General features: G+C 39.5%; 1 protein-coding gene across 3 annotated transcripts in view; it reads left to right on the top strand.

The window, feature by feature from the left end:
* The window catches only part of SLC4A5 (solute carrier family 4 member 5), a 753,917-nt gene that overhangs the window by 141,024 nt on the left and 594,996 nt on the right, over nt 1-17,897 (top strand). For all 3 annotated transcript variants that reach the window (XM_085633456.1, XM_085633454.1, XM_085633455.1), the window contains exon 2: nt 6,192-6,263. In XM_085633456.1, coding sequence (XP_085489582.1) covers nt 6,194-6,263 — 70 coding nt within the window. In that variant the 5' untranslated portion in view covers nt 6,192-6,193. The remainder of the gene's footprint in view (nt 1-6,191; nt 6,264-17,897) is intronic.

The following is a 17,897-nucleotide window of genomic DNA, read 5'->3' as shown; positions in this document are numbered from 1 at the left end:
AGGTAGATGTAGCGTGCAAAGGAGCCCACAAAATGATATAAAAAGGGAGCACCCACAGATATCGACGGACTACCTCGCCGTCTGTATGTAGGTTAACAGGCAGTGCAGGTTTTCCCCAAGAGCTGGGAGCTCTTGTCTTCCTTTGCTTAAAATGTCTTGCTCTGCTTTGCTTGAAGTATCTTATTCTATTTTACCTATATGAAATGTCATGTTATGTTTAACCATTGTTCTCTTTACTTTTGCATTTAAAAGATGTTGTATTGTAATTGCAGGAATGCTTGCTCTAAGAGTAAACGTGAGTGTTCCTAGGTAACATTTTCCTTGGTGTAACTTGTTTCTCATGATGCATTTATAGATGTGTTTTCTCTCTCTCTCTGTCAGTACATTAATTGAGATACAGAGAATATTATGACAGCTGTATGATTATCTGGATTCTGTATTTTGTACTTTATGTCTCTATTCTGCGGTTTCTTTGAAGTTGCATCTTCTCATTAAACTGCCATTGTATTCTGCCTCCAATTCCATGTCTCATATGTCTGTTTTCTTCATTTTTGGAGCAAGCGTTCCTAGGCACCCCGGCTCAAATTAAGGTGCCCCTTTTGTCCCTGACTCACTCTCCTGCTCAGTTCTGTGGTGGCTCCCGGGGATCTGGGGACCGCCCCTAGCTTCCTTGACCCGTAATAGATCTTCCCTCCAACAGCCTCTCTTGCAAGTCCTGTATTGTTGGTTTGTTGCCCCTGCCCCCCTTTCCACTGCCCTCCATAGTCTGTTGTGCTTCCACGGCCCTTCCTGCCTGCTCAGTGTGGTTAAATTGTTGCCTTTGCACCCTCCTACCTGCCTTCAATTTTCAGAGTCCGTGCCCCTGGCCTCTGCCTCTCAACAGTATCCTAATGAACAACTAGATTGCTAACATTCTATATTTATTACAAAAGTGTGGAACGCCTGACATCATCTTGATGTAATCAAAACTGTAATACCTAGAGCATTTCCTTTAGAAATTACATATATGAGAGGGTCTTATTGGCATCAAAATTATGGTTAGTGCTCTAAAAGACTAAAATAAGGACATATTTTCTGAGTTTTCAAATAGCGACAAAGCACTTTTAAATTATTTGTTATCTTTATGTTTTTTTATCCAGTTGACCACTTGATTAAATGTTGCACTTAGGGGAGAGGATGTGGTGTTACTTCCAGAACTGCAGACTTTGCAACTGGGGAACCAGGTTGAAGTTTCTGCTTCAGCTCGACATTCTGTGATTCTGGTCAAATCACTTAGTCTCCCCATGTCTACAACCAAAATGAATTTGTTCTTGTGTGATGTAACCAATGCTCATGTAAAGCACTCCAATACCTGACAAGTCTGCACTATATAACACTGCAAAAACACAAAATAATAAGTGTTTTGCACACTTCTGTCATTGGGCTATATTTGGGCTACATCTGGGTGATTTTGGGCTACATTTGGGCTCTTTTGTCTCCGGTGGCCATCTTGGGAGATTTATTTGTTATGAAGTTTCCTAATTTCCTCATGTACTGCAGTCTCCTCAGTAGGAAATGCTTTCAGTTTTTTACTTTGATTCCATCATGAAGGTATTCAGATATGTCACACATTTGCCATAAATTCTGAATGTTAGCACTCTAGTTGCTCATTAGATCACTGTAGTAAAACTACTGCACCATGGAAGTCTGCTCCTGGTATTAAAAGTGCATGTTTCAGTCTGCATGTCAGAATTTTTTAATGAAATAGAAGAGGATTTGAGAAGTCACTCAAAATGTGCCCTCATTTTCTTTCTTCAGCATTAATCATAATTTCTATGGCAAAATGAACCTCCTCATTGTGTTCCTTTTTAAATTAAATGTTTTAAGTGTTACCAGTTTATTCCAATCAAAATGGCTTCAGGTGTGCCTTACTTTTGTCATAATGAAGACAGTAAGCGCTCTAGTTGTTTTTAAGAACATTCTGGGACATTCTGTCATTGGGCTATACTTGGGCTACATCTGGGTGATATTTGGGCTACATTTGGGCTCTTTTGTCTCTGGTGGCCATCTTGGGAGACTTATTTGTTATGAAGTTTCCTAATTTCCTCATTTACTGCAGTCTCCTCAGTAGGAAATACTTTCAGTTTTTTACTTTGATTCCATCAAGAAGGCATTCAGATGTGTCACACATTTGCCATAAATTCAGAATGTTAGCACTCTTTTTGCTCATTAGATCACTGTAGTAAAGCTACTGCTCACCAGGGAAAACTGCTGCTGGTATTGAAAGTGCATGTTTCAGTCTGCATGTCAGAATTTTTTAATGAAATAGAAGAGGATTTGAGAAGTCACTCAAAATGTGCCCTAATTTTTCTTTCTGCAGCACTAATCATACTTTTTATGGAAAAATGAACCCCCTCATTTTGTTCCTTTTTAAATTAAATGTTTTAAGAGTTACCACTTTAATCCAAGCAAGATGGCTTCAGGTGTGCCATACGTTTATCATAAGTAGGACTGTTAGCGCTCTAGTAGTTCTTTGGAACACTCTGGGAAGCTGCAGTAGAACACAAAGGAATCAACTGACAGTCTCTGCCCTTGTTGGATGTACATGTTTTACTGAGAATGTCAGACTTCATTCTCACATGACTGAGAAAGATAATGTGAATTTACAGAAAATATGCTCTCAGTTTAGCCTATAGATCACCTTCCAAACCTCTGTGGTAAAAGCATGAGAAAATATTTTTCTCTCAATCATGATATCCCAGCAGAAGGCTTTTTCACATGGTGAAATCACCTTAGAACATACCACAATTCCTAAAATGAGTATGGTACCATCAACAAATGATTTATAATGTAACTAAAGTCTTAAAACCTTCTATTAACTGCAATGCTTTTTAATGAGGTGCTATCATGTATATTGGTCCCAAGATGGCTGCCAACACTTCTTGGATGAAGTGCTGACAGCCAATCAGATCTCAGGATGAGATGTGTGGTTAGGCTCCGCCCACATATATATATGCTTTTAAATGCTATTTTCTCAGGAAATACTGAACAGATTTACACCAGACCTGCAAAAGGCACTTCCTTGACCTTATGGCTACCTCTCTGCCAAATTTCAAGTAATTCTGTTCAGCCGCTCGGGCTGTAGCTGTGTCTAAAGGTCCTATGGAAAAATGCATGGGGAAAACGCGTTTTGGGACCCCCCTTTTTTCTCGGCCCCTGCTTGACGAATCCCCCCGAGACTTTCAGGGTAGGAGCGGAGCGTAGTGCCCCACCTATTTTGAAAATTTCGCGAGGATTCGTCGACCGGCGCCAAAGTTATTCCAAATAGAATGTTGCGGATTTCCTATGGAAACAGGGTCCTAACTATATCTACCTACTGGCGACCGCCAGTAGGTAATATATATATACATATATATATTAGAAACGAACCGATTAGTAGTTTGATCTGAATACACATGCCAGACGTGGGTATAATGCCAAAGTATGTCACCAGCACAGCAATGAGCAAACATAATAGGGTGACCCGGTGTCCCTCAGAACCTGGGTGGGCGTATTGTATAAATACAATGGTTCTGAAAGTTCAAAAAATATTTATTACATGTAACAGATATCAGATAAATGAGGTAAAAAGCACACACCAATAAAAAGTTTGCAATTTGGTAATTTAAGGGAATAAAGTATTATGGGCTGTCGTAATACATAAGTTCAAAAGTGCAAAATATTGGTGACTTGTGGTGATAAAGTGACATGTGATGATAAATAGTATATACAATATATTTCAAATGCGGCAAAAGTGAATAAGTAGAATAGAAAGGTACATTTTTTCTTGATATGTCTTTATGGTTTTTCACATATGCTACAAGATCCTATGTGAATTAATCTGTGATCAGAAGCATTGTGTAGACATATAAGGGTGCGTCGACGGGTCGACCCCGTGTACTGCGCAAAATATAATAAGCGTCACGGCGGGTCTTCCACCGGACTGAGATCTGACAAGATGTGCTGAACTACAGATCGCGTAAATGATGCGACTGGCTTAAAATCCCAAATTTATTGAAGACATCATCCTTTTACCTCAAAAATATTCAAGGCCTCCTCCTGATTCACCAGGACTACAACTTTGACTGAGAAAACTTTCTCACACGCAGATATTAACCAAAATCTGCGCTTGGGCTGTATACCCATCTGCAGTGTCCTGAGGAAGACCCGCCGTGACGCTTCTTATATTTTGCGCAGTACACAGGGTCGAAATGTCGACGCACCCTTATATGTCTACACAATGCTTCTGATCACAGATTAATTCACATAGGATCTTGTAGCATATGTGAAAAACCATAAAGACATATCAAGAAATAATGTACCTTTCTACTCTACTTATTCACTTTTGTCGCATTTGAAATATATTGTATATACTATTTATCCTCACATGTCACTTTATCACCACAAGTCACCAATATTTTGCTCTTTTGAACTTATGTATTACGACAGCCCATAATACTTTATTCCCTTAAATTACCAAATTGCAAACTTTTTATTGGTGTGTGCTTTTTACCTCATTTAGCTGATATTTGTTACATGTACTGAATATTTTTTGAACTTTCTAAAAGAAATGAGAAATTCCAGACAGAACCATTGTATTTATATAATAACCAGTACAGCAAGGCATGAGACTGAACAAATACATTGACATTATTAAATATTTGGCATTGGCATCATTAGTATAACAGCATGTCATAATAAATCCAGATACCAATACATTACGGAATATGTGCCATGTTATGCCAACATAAATGTAAATCCACTCTGACAAAAGTGAAATGATGCTTTAATTGAATTATTTTGATTAGATGACTACTACTCCCACAATGGCACATAATGGTAGAGGTGGGAGCTAGGTATAAATAGGTAACAGCGAAGATGGACGATCGCTATGTACCATGACCAAGACCTGTAAGGTTGAAACGCGTAGGGAGGAGGAAGATGGCTTGCTAAAAATGGCTTGCTAAATAAAGGAATTACAAAAATCCCCAGGAGAGTGCTGCATTATTTCTGTTCTATCTCACCACAACATAAATAATGCAGCACTCTCCTGGGGATTTTATATATATATATATATATATATATATATATATATATATATATCTCACTTTTCCGTCAACAATCCTTGGCAGACCGCTTCCCTTTGCCTGATTGATACAGACTATAAGTTTGATGCTCCAATAAAAATTTTTATTCAAAAGTCATGCACCCATTACATGTTTCAGCTGCAGCAGCGGCCTTGACCACATGAAAGCGGCGTCGCAATACTGCTGACCTATATGTTAAATGTTGGCACAGAAAGAAACAAAAACACTGTGATCTAATTACTTTTTCAAAAACATACACATGGTTCTTGGTATATACAAAAACACAGTGTAAAGTGTAAATGCAATGTGAATACAACGCAATACACACTCATGCAACTTATGTTGTGATTATACCATTTAAAGAGACATCGTGGAAATGGTCAATCAAGAACCGTAGCCCCGGTTACCAACATGGGTAATCATAAACCATCTGGTCATGGTGAACTTATGTCTCTCAAGTCAATATATTCTATGGAAAGCTTTCAATTCAATTTTGATGTTAGTGCTATTTGTATATATATATATATATAGCACTATGACTGGGTATATATATTCACACACACGCACATATATATTCATATATATTTTTTTTTTACAGAGTGGAGGACTCAGTAGTTATAGTTAGGATTCACAGGGAGTCCAAATTTGCTGAATCGCAACAAACCTTTCCAGGCCTATAGCTTTTTCTACATTGGCAGTGGATGGAAAGTTTTGCGGGGATTGGCAAAGGGGTTGCAAAATGCATTTTTTCATCAATACATTTTCTATAGACTTTTGTCTCTTGCTCAGCTGAACTGATTTACATGAAATTTGGCAGGATTAGACATCAAGGTGCACAGATGAGCCTGTCGCTTTTTCTTTGTTACTACAGATAAGTAGAGTAAGTATTTTTTAAGTTATAAGGCATTTAAACGGACTGCTATCTTTTGTCGCAATATTTTCATGAAATTTCATGGAAGTACTGCAGTACATGGCATTTACATGGCATTATGTGATTGGCTAATGACTGACTTTACAAAAGTTGCATGCATACAAATCTGAAAGCAGGTAATTTGATCTAATGTTTCTCATTTTCTCATGTTCTAGAAATGACAGATGATGATGATCTAATCGGTGAGAAGGGAATACGTTCAAGAAAGAGGTACGATGATGACGAAGGTAAGGAAACATTTCTCTTCCCTATCATATTGATTTAGGTATGTGATTCAGTTTTGCTGAGCAACACTATTCATCAAAAATAAAAATTAAAGTTGAAAAATTCATGATGAAGGGGATTTTCTGAAGGGTTTCCTCATATTATTTTGGCCTCTGTTTGACCAAGGTTAAATTCTACCTAAATTCTATCTATTTTTATGTTGACTTGTATTGGAATTGTTGTGCATTTTAAGTTTGTTTCCAATATTTGGGATTTATCCAGATACATAAGCAATGAGCATACAGTAACAAGAGGGGTTGCAAGGAAACACACAAGGGTACAACTCCCAAAACTACAAAGAAACTGACAAATCTACCACTGTAGAAATGAAGAACTATTAGTAGTTATCTAAAACAACAGTTGATTTTCTTTTTGTGAGGTCAAAAGTCCCTACCCACCAGCCTGGTGGCATGCTTCATAATAGGGCCATTCCTCATGCTGTTAGGAGTGTTCACTGGCAGGAAACACTATGATGAGTGAGCCTTTTCATTGTAAGGGAAAACAAAGGGAAGGGATAATATGCTCTCTTCTTAGTATATACAGAGATGCATAAACTGATACCTCTCAGGAGGACTATGACAGCCTTATTCCTTTCCGCTGTTGTGTCTGGCTATGATAATAGGCAATGATTCAACCCTATGATCAAGTCGACATTTTTCAACTCAGCCCCACATCAGCCCTATAAGATTTCTTGAATGTCATGGACAAAAATCTAATATATGCCACCTCCATCTTGGTATTCCCCAACAACTTTGAGTAGTCCTACGATGCATCTCTAACTTTGGTCTAACACAACATTGCAACAAATGTGAATACTTGAAGGACACACCAAGGGCCCAATTATGATATCGGGCTGTAGAACAACGGTCTGCTGTTACAGGGTCTTGATACTGCCCGACACTCTCCCGAGCCACTGGACTGACCCACGGGGAACCCTTCTCCTCACTTGTGCCCCCCATCTGTGAAGCACCTAGCCATAACTTGATCACAGATGCTTTCCAGTAGGCAGACAGTACCACCATGGCCAACAAAGTGATGTAGACCATTTTGCTCCTTGGATCACACTTTTGTCCCCAACTGATGGAAAACTCTGCCATAAGGCCTGCAACCGCAGAGGCCACCGACAGTTGCCAGTATCAAAAGCCAGGCCCTGAGCCATCCATGGGTCTCTGACCTCTGAGGTTTCTCAGAGTGGAAGGGCAACAGTGCTGGGTGTTAGGTACCCTTCTTCCACTCTTCTTCCTATCAGTCCAGGGGTGATAGTCTGAGACTGGCCCCTCAGCCCAGGGTATTTAGGCTGAACAGATACCTGGAAAGCCAGTACTTCCAGGGGGAAAACATCACCCCTCATGAGAAACACGCTATGAGCCTGATTCACAAAGGTAAACCCACAAGTGGATGGTCTCGGTAAAGACCAGGACCCCTTGCTTGTGCCCCAACTGGGAGAAATCAAAGCAGCGGTGTTGAAACTGGGGCACCCTGGGCCACGGCCCACCAGAACCTCCCCTTCTATGCTTAGAAGGGGCATGGGAACCTTTTCCCCTCAATATTGTGGGACCTACAGGATTCACTGTTGACCTTCCCCTCACTCTACTGGGGGGAACCTGAACCACCGTCCTCATGGTCACCCCCAAGTACTGTCTCAAAAACTCTGATACTAATCTGGAGGTCTGTCTCCTTTTCAAGCTCCCTGGGGTCGACAAGCTTGCAGTCAATCAGGTTTTGGCATAGATCTGGGAGACAGTGACTGGCATTTACTGTCAAATCAAATTGTACAGTCCCTCATTATTGTTTACCTCACTACCCTTCACCCACCATTCAGTGCTTCACAAAAGTAGTCCACGAAATCTAACCAGGTCTGTTCGGGGAACTTCTGGCTGTCCCTAAACTTCTGCCTGTACTTTTCAGGCGTGAGATCATATTTTTTGATAAGTGTGTCCCTCATAAGGGGAAACCTCACCCTGTCCCCTTTCCTAGAGCTAACAGTGCATCCCTCCCTTCAATCTGGAATGTGCCTCCAGAGGCTAGAGACAGATTCTAACCTTTCTTAGGGACTCTGTGAATCTCTAGGGCAACCTTATAGGCCTCAAACCACTTATCAATGTCATCCCCATAATAAAGTTAGAACCAGGTTATGGGGAAAATTACCCTCTTGTCTCCATTGAGAACTGGGGTATTGCTGCCTCCATTTCTGCTGGACTCTGAGACTTGTTTGAGCTTTAGGTACGAGTCATTTAGACATAGTTCTTAAGCCCACAACATCTTATTTTCAGCCAAGACCCTTTCGGCCTCAGTCCTTACCTTGGCTAGGCTCTCTCTACCTCAGCCATACCCATTGGCCAAGTCTCTTTTGGCCCTCAGCTTTTCTCTTTTCTGCAGCCAGTCTGGCTAGCTGTAGATTCAGGTTCCTCAGAGCCTACCTATCCTTCAACTCTACAGGAAACAGAGTGTGAGAGGTTAGACTGCTTCCTGCATGGAATCCATCAGAAGACCCCATATATTTGGGCCCCACTCTGTTCTGGAGCCATTTGGTAAGTCATTTCCCTCCTCTCCTCATCATCATTCTCAGGGTCATCACCCCCGTGGTCCTCTGCGGGAGATTCCCACCAGTGCGCTTCCTCAAAACCACATAGTACTGCCCGAAGACCCTGCTTTGAGGACCCCTTCTTCACAGACAGCAGCCTCTCCTTGCACAACTCCTTCAGCTCCCTCATATTGTAGTATGACAGGCAGTTGGGATCCATTATGATTCTGGCAAGGTATCAGTGGCATAACAAAACGTCTCAAGTACAAAAAGGTGAGATGGGAATTAACTTTGAAAAAATTGCCAATTGAGAGAAACAAAGGGGAATTTAAATAAAGGTTGAATCGGGTATCAAATTATTTATAATGGGATTTTAATTTTACACAAAATCACTGAATGGCACTGCACACACACAAGATCTGAATTCCACCACTAAACACCAATGGGAGGAATTGGATTATAAGCTGAGGTGGGAGGAGCCCCACTCAGGCAACAACCACAATACTTATCAGGGAGGACAACAAAAGTCACTAAATTAACCTGTGGATAACCCTCTGGCAGCTTCTCACAAAAACAGCCAGGCTTAATTTAGAGACACTGTGTTAGGTATTTATGAAACACACCAATGTTTAAGCAGAAATAGTTCCACAAAGTAGAAAATAGCACTAATTGTGGGTATCGGGTCAAACTAGACAGACAAAGCCACAAGTTCAGGTCGCCTGCGATGGAGTCTGGGCCAGATACAGGGACCAGATTAATCCAGCTTAAAAAGTTACCCTCTCCAAGTCTGGCACGCAGAGTTTAAAACTTCGGGGCACCTCTTGAGGAAATGGAACTCACTCCTAGCCTAGGCCAGCAGGGCTCAGACAGGTTCAGTTGCAGGGCAAGGCAGGTTCAGTTCCAGTAGGTCAGCTGAGCAGTTGCCAGGAGGTCTCTGAAGATTGTTGTGTCCCTGTAGCTCAGAAGAGGAGGTCAGCCAAGTTACCCTTGGAGTTACTCTGGTATTCCTGGGTTCAAGGAGATGGTCCTCTCCCCTTCAAGCAGCAAGGTAGGCCTCAAGCAGCAGGGTATAGGCCAATAGTGTTAGAATATGAAGTTAATATCAAGGCTCCTTGTTGCCCGCCTTAACACAGTTTGTCCAATCCTAATTTTGACTATTAAGATAGTATATGCCTTGCAGTACATATGAATAGAATCACTGAAATGTTTAGAAAGTAAATGGTTCGTCTCATATTAGATGCAGTGAATGGATTCAGTAGGGTTGAAAGACAATTCCTACTGTAAGTCTTAAGGTTGTCAATAAAAGCCCGCATACTGCCTAAATTTATAGAGGCAAAGACAATAATTAAGATCAAAGGAGAATAAAAACATAGATTGTTGTAGTGTTCAAGGGAGAGATTTTCCCAGATGTGACCTACTAAAAGCATGAGACAGGGATGCCTGCTGTCATCTTTTCATTTTGCCCTCTCAATGGAACCTCTGATTGCTGACCCAGACTGATTCTGATTTTCATGGGCATATAATTAAGAGTGGGCATAATATTTTGACCCTTTTTGCCAGTGACATACTAGGTTTTATAATGAACCAAGAGCAAACATTAACAGCCTTGTTGTAAGAGCTCAAAAGATTCTCTGACGTCTCTGCCATATCTGTGGGAGTGGACAGTTCCGAGAAAATAGCCACCAGTGAAATTATACTGACCATTAATATACTCAGTTGTTTGAAAGGCCTAATCAAAAATCTACTGTGTGCTCACCTCCAGAGCTCAGTCTCAGAAGAATATATAAGCAATATTCCACATGTGCTCAACAAGTGTACACAGATTTGTATTGATGGGTCTATTACACCTTAAACTGCCAAAAGTGCTCAGTGAAGAACAGAAATCAATAGCTTTCACATGGAACAGTAGGTCATGTGGGATAGCCCAAAAAACCTTATAAAAATTGCCCTAAAATGTACATATTGACTTCCTGAATGTTGAGCATTATATTTGAGCCACCCAGATACAACCTACACCGTAATGGTCGAAACAGCCACATTTGAAACCCTGGTCTTTGTCGAAAAGAATTGCTCCCTGGTACCACTAAATTATATACAGAGGTTACCACTCAGATATAGAATTAGAAATTATTAGTTAGAAAGGGTATTAGTAGATCATTCCCGTTACTAATCACGCCAATAATTCTTAACCCTGATTTCCCTTCTGGGATATTGAACATTCGATTTCAACATTGGTGAAATAGGAAACCTACCTTTGCTAAGTGACCTGAATTAAAGAATGAGGTCATAATGGTGAGTCATATGTAGACACCTTCAATCTGTCGCATACTGAAATATTCTTTATGCGCATGTCTCATTTCCATAATTTTGATTTTCATCCTGATTTATTAATGCATTTCAGGACTATATTTCCCATCTTCAGTATATGTTTCGTAACTTCAACAAACAGTCCAGATTTTTCTGTTTTCAAAGGAGCCTTAGCATTCTTCCATGAAAGAACGTATTTCCTTAAAATTAAGTAAATCTAAGTGTGAGTAATGTTTGATTTGAACCCTGGAATAACATTGACATTTAAATAAGATTGAAACATTAATTGAAATGGGTGAGAGTTTTCAGTATACCATGAGTACACATTAATCAGGAAAGAATTTCCCAAAGATAAGGACTGATCAGTTGATAGTGTTAATGCATTCATTTGTATCTGTTTGGACACCACGTTTGTGTGATAAAAAGCCACAGGACACTGCAGCCATAGGTCCAGAGAACAGCACCTCATTCCGCTTCAGAAAAAGATATACTCCAGCAGCAAATGTGCCCTTTCTACCTCCACTACCTCCCAGATAATAACAACCCAGCAGACTGCATATCCACCAGGCAACTTTAACTAATATCTTCAGCAGAAATACAACTCAAAGTGCTAAAGCGCACATTTGATTCATTACGCCCAGGAAAGGCAGAGAATAAGAATTGAAACCTGTCAGGGACTGTCTGGGACTATGTCTGGAACACAGTCAGGGACTTGGGCAAGGACTGGCAGCTGGGTAGAAAACGTAAGCAGGAAAAGGAGTACAGCGCTGCCCAGGATCACACAGGAAGTCAGAGGAGAAAAGGTATCCAAAGGGGAACCCTGCACAAGATAACAAGATGGCTAAGACTCAGAATAGGATGGGCACTCAAGAGATAATTTAGCATTCAGAATAACTACACCCGGTACGGAGGTGCAAGACATATATATACACATAACAACATTAACAATAAAGGAAATGTGGGGTAAAGCACTCAGGAGCGCCACACGGTAAGACTGAAGCTCAGTAAGTTCATCGCCCACAATTGCTGTTACAGATACTGACTGAAAATACCCACATATAAGATATACATGCGAAGACAGGGTTTGTGGAGCTGATACCTATGGTGATGTTATAAACAAGAGTCAAAGACAATAGTCACAGTAGACAAGAAACAACATCTAGGCTGTCAGCTATGCCCACAGATCCTGACGATCAAACAGGAACACGCAAGGCAGTAACAGGAAGGGCGTAGAACTAAACACAACCACAATAGACAAGGAGCTAGCAAGGAGGAGGGCTTAACAGGCAAGAAGGGAAACAAGGACACACTTGGCTGAAAGCAAATAATAAACATACACGGAAACTAGAAGCAAGGCAGTAGAACGGGAAGCCAGCAAATTAGGGACTGAAACAGAGTTAATGGCAAGCGAAGCGGGAACTGGGACAAGGGAAATACAGGAGAGCCGATTCAATGGTGCATTAAATAGTAATAGTTCAGGAAGCAAAGATATAAGGAATAGCTAAGGATCAGGAGCCAAGGTAGCACTGAAAACAGTGCTAACTCAGAACAAGGCATGCTATAGCTCAGGAAGAGGGGTCAAGGTAACACTGAAGGCAGTGTTAGTTCAGGGACAAGGATAGCTATAGCTCAGCAATCACGAGAGCACTGCAAGCAGTGCTAAGCAAGAACAAGGAATAGCTGCAACTGAGGAACAAGAACAAGGAATAACTATAGCTCAGGAATCAAGGAACAAGGATTAAGTATAGCACAGGAATAAAGAATATCAAATGCTCAGGCAACAAGGATCGGTCTCACCGGAACACAAGTACAATGATTAACCCTGGACTGAAGGAAGCTGGGGATTAAAAGAGTTTACCGTAATCAAATGCATCAGGTGTGAGCAGGCTAGCAGCAGCCAGCCACAGGTGAGATGAATTCCTCCACCCATCCTTGGCCTGCAGGGGTGGAGACAAAGCAGTGAGCAGGGGATTATAGGTAATGGAGTTTCTAGCAGGAGAAGACTGGATTCCACAAAACCCGCCATGGACTGGGAATGGATGTCAATTCCCAAATAATGTCCAAATGGCTGGAAGTCAGGATATGCATGCAGGGGAGAGTCTGAAAGCTTATGGTGGTGGTGGTGCGCACGAGAGTGCAGGGAGCGAATCATGACAGTACCCTTATGTCTTGTGGGATTGTTTTACGAGGTTGCATAATCATATTACCACTTGTCCTGATTCCATGTATCCTTCAACTGGCCCACCAAGAAATCCAATGGATAGTAAATATCAAAGGCAGGATGCAAGAAAAAGTCTGGCTCCTGAACTTGGAAACTGGTCAAGGAACCTAATTGCTGCATACACCTTTTTCTAGGCAACAGCTGCTCATTCTGACTCATTATCATGGACCTTTAATGAAGATCCTTTAAAGAAGATCCTTGTAGGCAGTGATCAACAGAGCATTACGTCGCATATATCCCCTGCAGTTTCTCCAGTAGTATCCCACATGTTTCCAGTTCTCAGTCAGCATTCTCGTCCATGCAAACCAGACACAGCAGTCACTCCTCTGTATTTCCCCATTCATGCATGTCAGCTCTCCATTTAGACAGCCTAGGGGGTACAGGGTGAATCCAATGGATTGCGATGCAGCGCTTAGCCAATACTAGTCCCTATTTTGTAAATTTGTATTGCATTCTGGTCCTTGCTTTGAGAATCAGTAGAACCCCGAAGAGACAATGCTTGATTGTTGGCTGAAGTGTTTCCAACACCCCTGACCAATGTATTTGGAGCTGAGAACAGTCCCATGTCATATGAGTGAACACCGGTGGCTTGAGCATCAGCAGGGACACCCAGGCGAACATACCACACTAAACCGTGCCAATCTGTGGGGCGTCAGGGATGTGCGGTGCAAGTAGTGAAAAAGAATTAAAGCGAGCGTTACTGGCCACCTCTCGGCCCTGTGTAAATGCTCGCTTCCATTTCCATACAGTGAGAGGCACCGGTAGGTATGCTGACCATCTGTCTCAGACAAGTACGGTGTCAACACAATGGTTGGCTTTTAGTGCCACGTATTACCGACAGGGTGTGAGACTCTGAAAGCTCCTTGGGAAAAGAGGTCCAGAGTTTACGGGCCGTGCATGACATTTTTGCTTACTGCAAAAAATGTCCCTCTGGGATTCAGAAGTATTACCTTGAATTGGCAAAAAAGAGAAAGGGTCCATTGAGATATAGCACATGTGAAAAACAAGGACCCCCTGTGAAACAAATATAGTTCCTGGGACAGGGTAAAACAACAATTGAAAATATAGTTCCCAGGCAACAGGTAATTACACAATAGCAAATTTGATATAAGAACTGAGTTCAAGAAATTAATTATAAAAACAATGAGTTTTAATCAAAGAAACAAATACATTGACTTATCATTAAAAATATATCAAAGTTGTGACATTAATAGATCTCTATCACAAAAAAGAGAATTTTTTTTGATGATGATCTTTTAAAAAACAATCAGTGGAAGAAATAAGTTCTTCGACGCGCGTTTCAGCACTATGTGTGCCTTCGTCAGGAATTGCCACCAAGTGACCTTTAAAATTAATTGAAGAAGCATTTAGAACTCATTCTTATATTTTTTACATACAATTTCTTTATATTACAATAGCTGTGTTACGATCTGCTGTAGGCTCCTAAACATAAAGATTACAATTTACTGTAAAAACAGTTCTTTGTTAAATTTTTAAAGAAAAAGAAAAAAGGAAAGAATGTAGATGTGTTAGAAAGATAATAGTTAGAATGAAAATCTAAGTGAGTGAAGACATGATGGGGTGAGCCAATTATTAATAATACTGTTTATACATGTATCTATATATCTCTTTATGGGTCAACTGGGTACAATTAAAGAATACAAAAATTTCAATATGGACCTTAAGGATGTAAATTCTGTGGCTTACTTGTTCTAATAATTTATAGGATTTCAATCTTGTAGTGAGAAGAAGACCCAGGATATGGAATGAAGATGTCACTCTAAAAAATGAAAATATAAATTATATTGTAGTATTTTCTGATCTACTTATTAACTGATCATATAGACTCAAGTATGTTGACCTACTTTGCATTAAGAGACGTGAATATCGATGAATTTGCCGAAGGAAGAAACTTCTCAATCGGATTCTCTATAAAGTTAAAATCTATGAATAAAAAATACCAAAAAATTAAGCATAATGTAAAAACAAAAGATTCTTTATTAGGTTTTGAAAATAGCAGTAAGGCTCTATAAGGCGGAATTATATATTGTAGCCTTATGAGGCCAAAAACGTATTTAAAATATTTGGCAATCAATTACTATATGTATGGCTATCATTGCTTACATGCTAACTGTCGAATTACTCAAAAGTGAAGTTGGTTCTCAGAGTCTCAATCTCAGTATATTTATGACTCTGATTTTTCGATTTTTATTATCTAAATGTATATCTCTATATTGCAAACTATATTAGGTGTGGCATATATCTGTGTGTTAGAATCACAAATATATCACGGACTAAATAAGTGTGATATTATTAATTTGTCCGCAAAAGTCTCTCATATATTCAGTTTTTGTTTTTGGCTAAACGCTGGATTTGGGTATAATTCTTCACATTCAAGCTACTGTTGTAACTATAGTTATATTAAAATTTGAGTAAAGCGTGGTGATTGACTTTTCGAAGTAATCTTTTTAAATAATTCACTGCTATTACTGTGTCCTGCTAGGCAAATATTTGGACAATGGCGGGCTTACCTTTTAGTAAATAAATGAGTATTAATATATCAACACAGCAACGCTATTTCTAGATTCTTCTTGTCTGTGTCATTTTTTTAAATTAAAACGAATTCACAAAGGATAAATCTAGAAAAAAATAAAAACAAAGGACCACTAAATAAAATATTCACATAGCGGTCAAAAGATTTTTTTTATAAAAGGCGAAAGGTGGGTATCGATATATGGGCACAGCAACGTATGCCTACCTTTTGTAATATGAGGCCTCTGATTTATAGAAATCTGGGTTCTTACTGGCGTGGATATCGCTCAGTTCTCACGGAAGTGTTACCCGATCCAAGTTAAATAGGGACATTTAATTGGATCCTAAGGTCACGTGTTCGACGTAGTAGAACGTGTCGCGTAACGGGTACGTGAATATCTACAGCTAAGAAGTGCGTTGTTGCTTTCAATGAACAACTAGACCTCCACATTATTTTACGTGTTTTTTGTCCTAGGGTCATGTATTCACTTATTTTATTGCAGCAAAAAATGTGATCGTGCTGTGCATGTTGGTATGGTGTAGTGTATATATAAATTTATACAGCTAGTAAATACGTTGTTACTATCGATAAATACTTTTTAGACTATTACGTTTCTTGTGGTCACGTGTTTGACGTGCAAGAACGTATGGTGTTACGTATACGCGAGTATCTGCAACTGAAGAGTACATTGTTGCTTTCAATAAACAACTAGACTGTTGCTTTTCGTATTGCAGTAAAAGGTGTAATTGTGCGATACATGTTGGTATGATGTTATGTGTGTATAAATATATACAACTACTGGATACGTTGTTACTATCAACAAAAAACTAAACCATCACGTGTCTTGTGTCAATTAAGAAAAATAATCAAAAAAGTAACTGTTCGTGTCTAATTAATCCTATGTCTCATAATGTAATTATGAATGACAAATATATTAAAAAGAGGGGGGCATCAAATAAAATATGTAAAATGAAAAATTAGAAACCTATAAAATTAAGGTGTCATATGTATAGATAATTTTTCAATGTAATGCTGGGGAGAAAAATGTTATTAATAATGTGACCGGTTATTGAATAAATCTCATAATGATCCAGTAATAGAGTATAAAACAACTATGTCTATCTTTATTTATTTATTTTTTTTTAAATCTGACAGTAATTATTGGAGCTCTTTCTCATTAGTTATGGACGGAAGACGCAAGATCACGACATGTATTTAAATGATTGCATTTTCCCAGGGTAAATCATTATTCAGACCGCATTTGAATGTATTTAGCGAAAAAATCCAATAGACTTCTCTTTTTTTACGGATTTGTGACCCTCCTTTTTCATCTGAGGTTTTAATTTTTTCTAATATTCTCCCCATCGGATATCATCTGGTTTACGAATAAAATCCGTCTAATGTTTTACTAAAGGTACTGTCAGTTTAGCTGTTCTGATGGCTGATCGATGTTCTGTTAATCTAGTTTGGATTGTTCTAGATGTCTTGCCTACGTAACCTAAGTTACAAGGACATAAGAGTAGATAAATGACATTCTGGGGTTTGCAATTCCATAGTCCTTGTGCTTTAATCTCAAAATTGTTCAAAGTCATGTATGTTCCTCCTAATATATTATTGCATGATTTGCATGAGGAACATCTTATTGTTCCTTTGATGGGTGTACTACCGTCAATAGGTTTTTGTACAAAAGAGGGTCCAATTGTATTAGGGGTAAATCTAAAATATACTATCATGTCTTTGATATTTTTATTGCGGCGGTATGCAGATAATGGTTTGGCATTGTTATGTGTGTGATCAGAATTACTCTTCAAGAGATGCGAATTTGAATTAATAATTTGTTTAACTTTGGAGTTTAGGGTAGAATGCTTTGTGATACATACTAGTTTTGAGATTTTTTTATTCTTTTCTTTGAAAAGATGGTCTCTGTCAAAAAATCGAGCTCTTTTATATGACTCCCTCACCAGACGGTGAGGGTATCCTCTGGCAAGAAATGTATTTTTCATGGCTACTGC

Source organism: Triturus cristatus, chromosome 11 (assembly GCF_964204655.1).
Source record: "Triturus cristatus chromosome 11, aTriCri1.1, whole genome shotgun sequence".
In the NCBI taxonomy this organism is placed as follows: domain Eukaryota; kingdom Metazoa; phylum Chordata; class Amphibia; order Caudata; family Salamandridae; genus Triturus; species Triturus cristatus.
The sequence above is the reverse complement of the archived record's forward strand: the minus strand, read 5'-3'. Positions and strand labels throughout refer to the sequence as shown.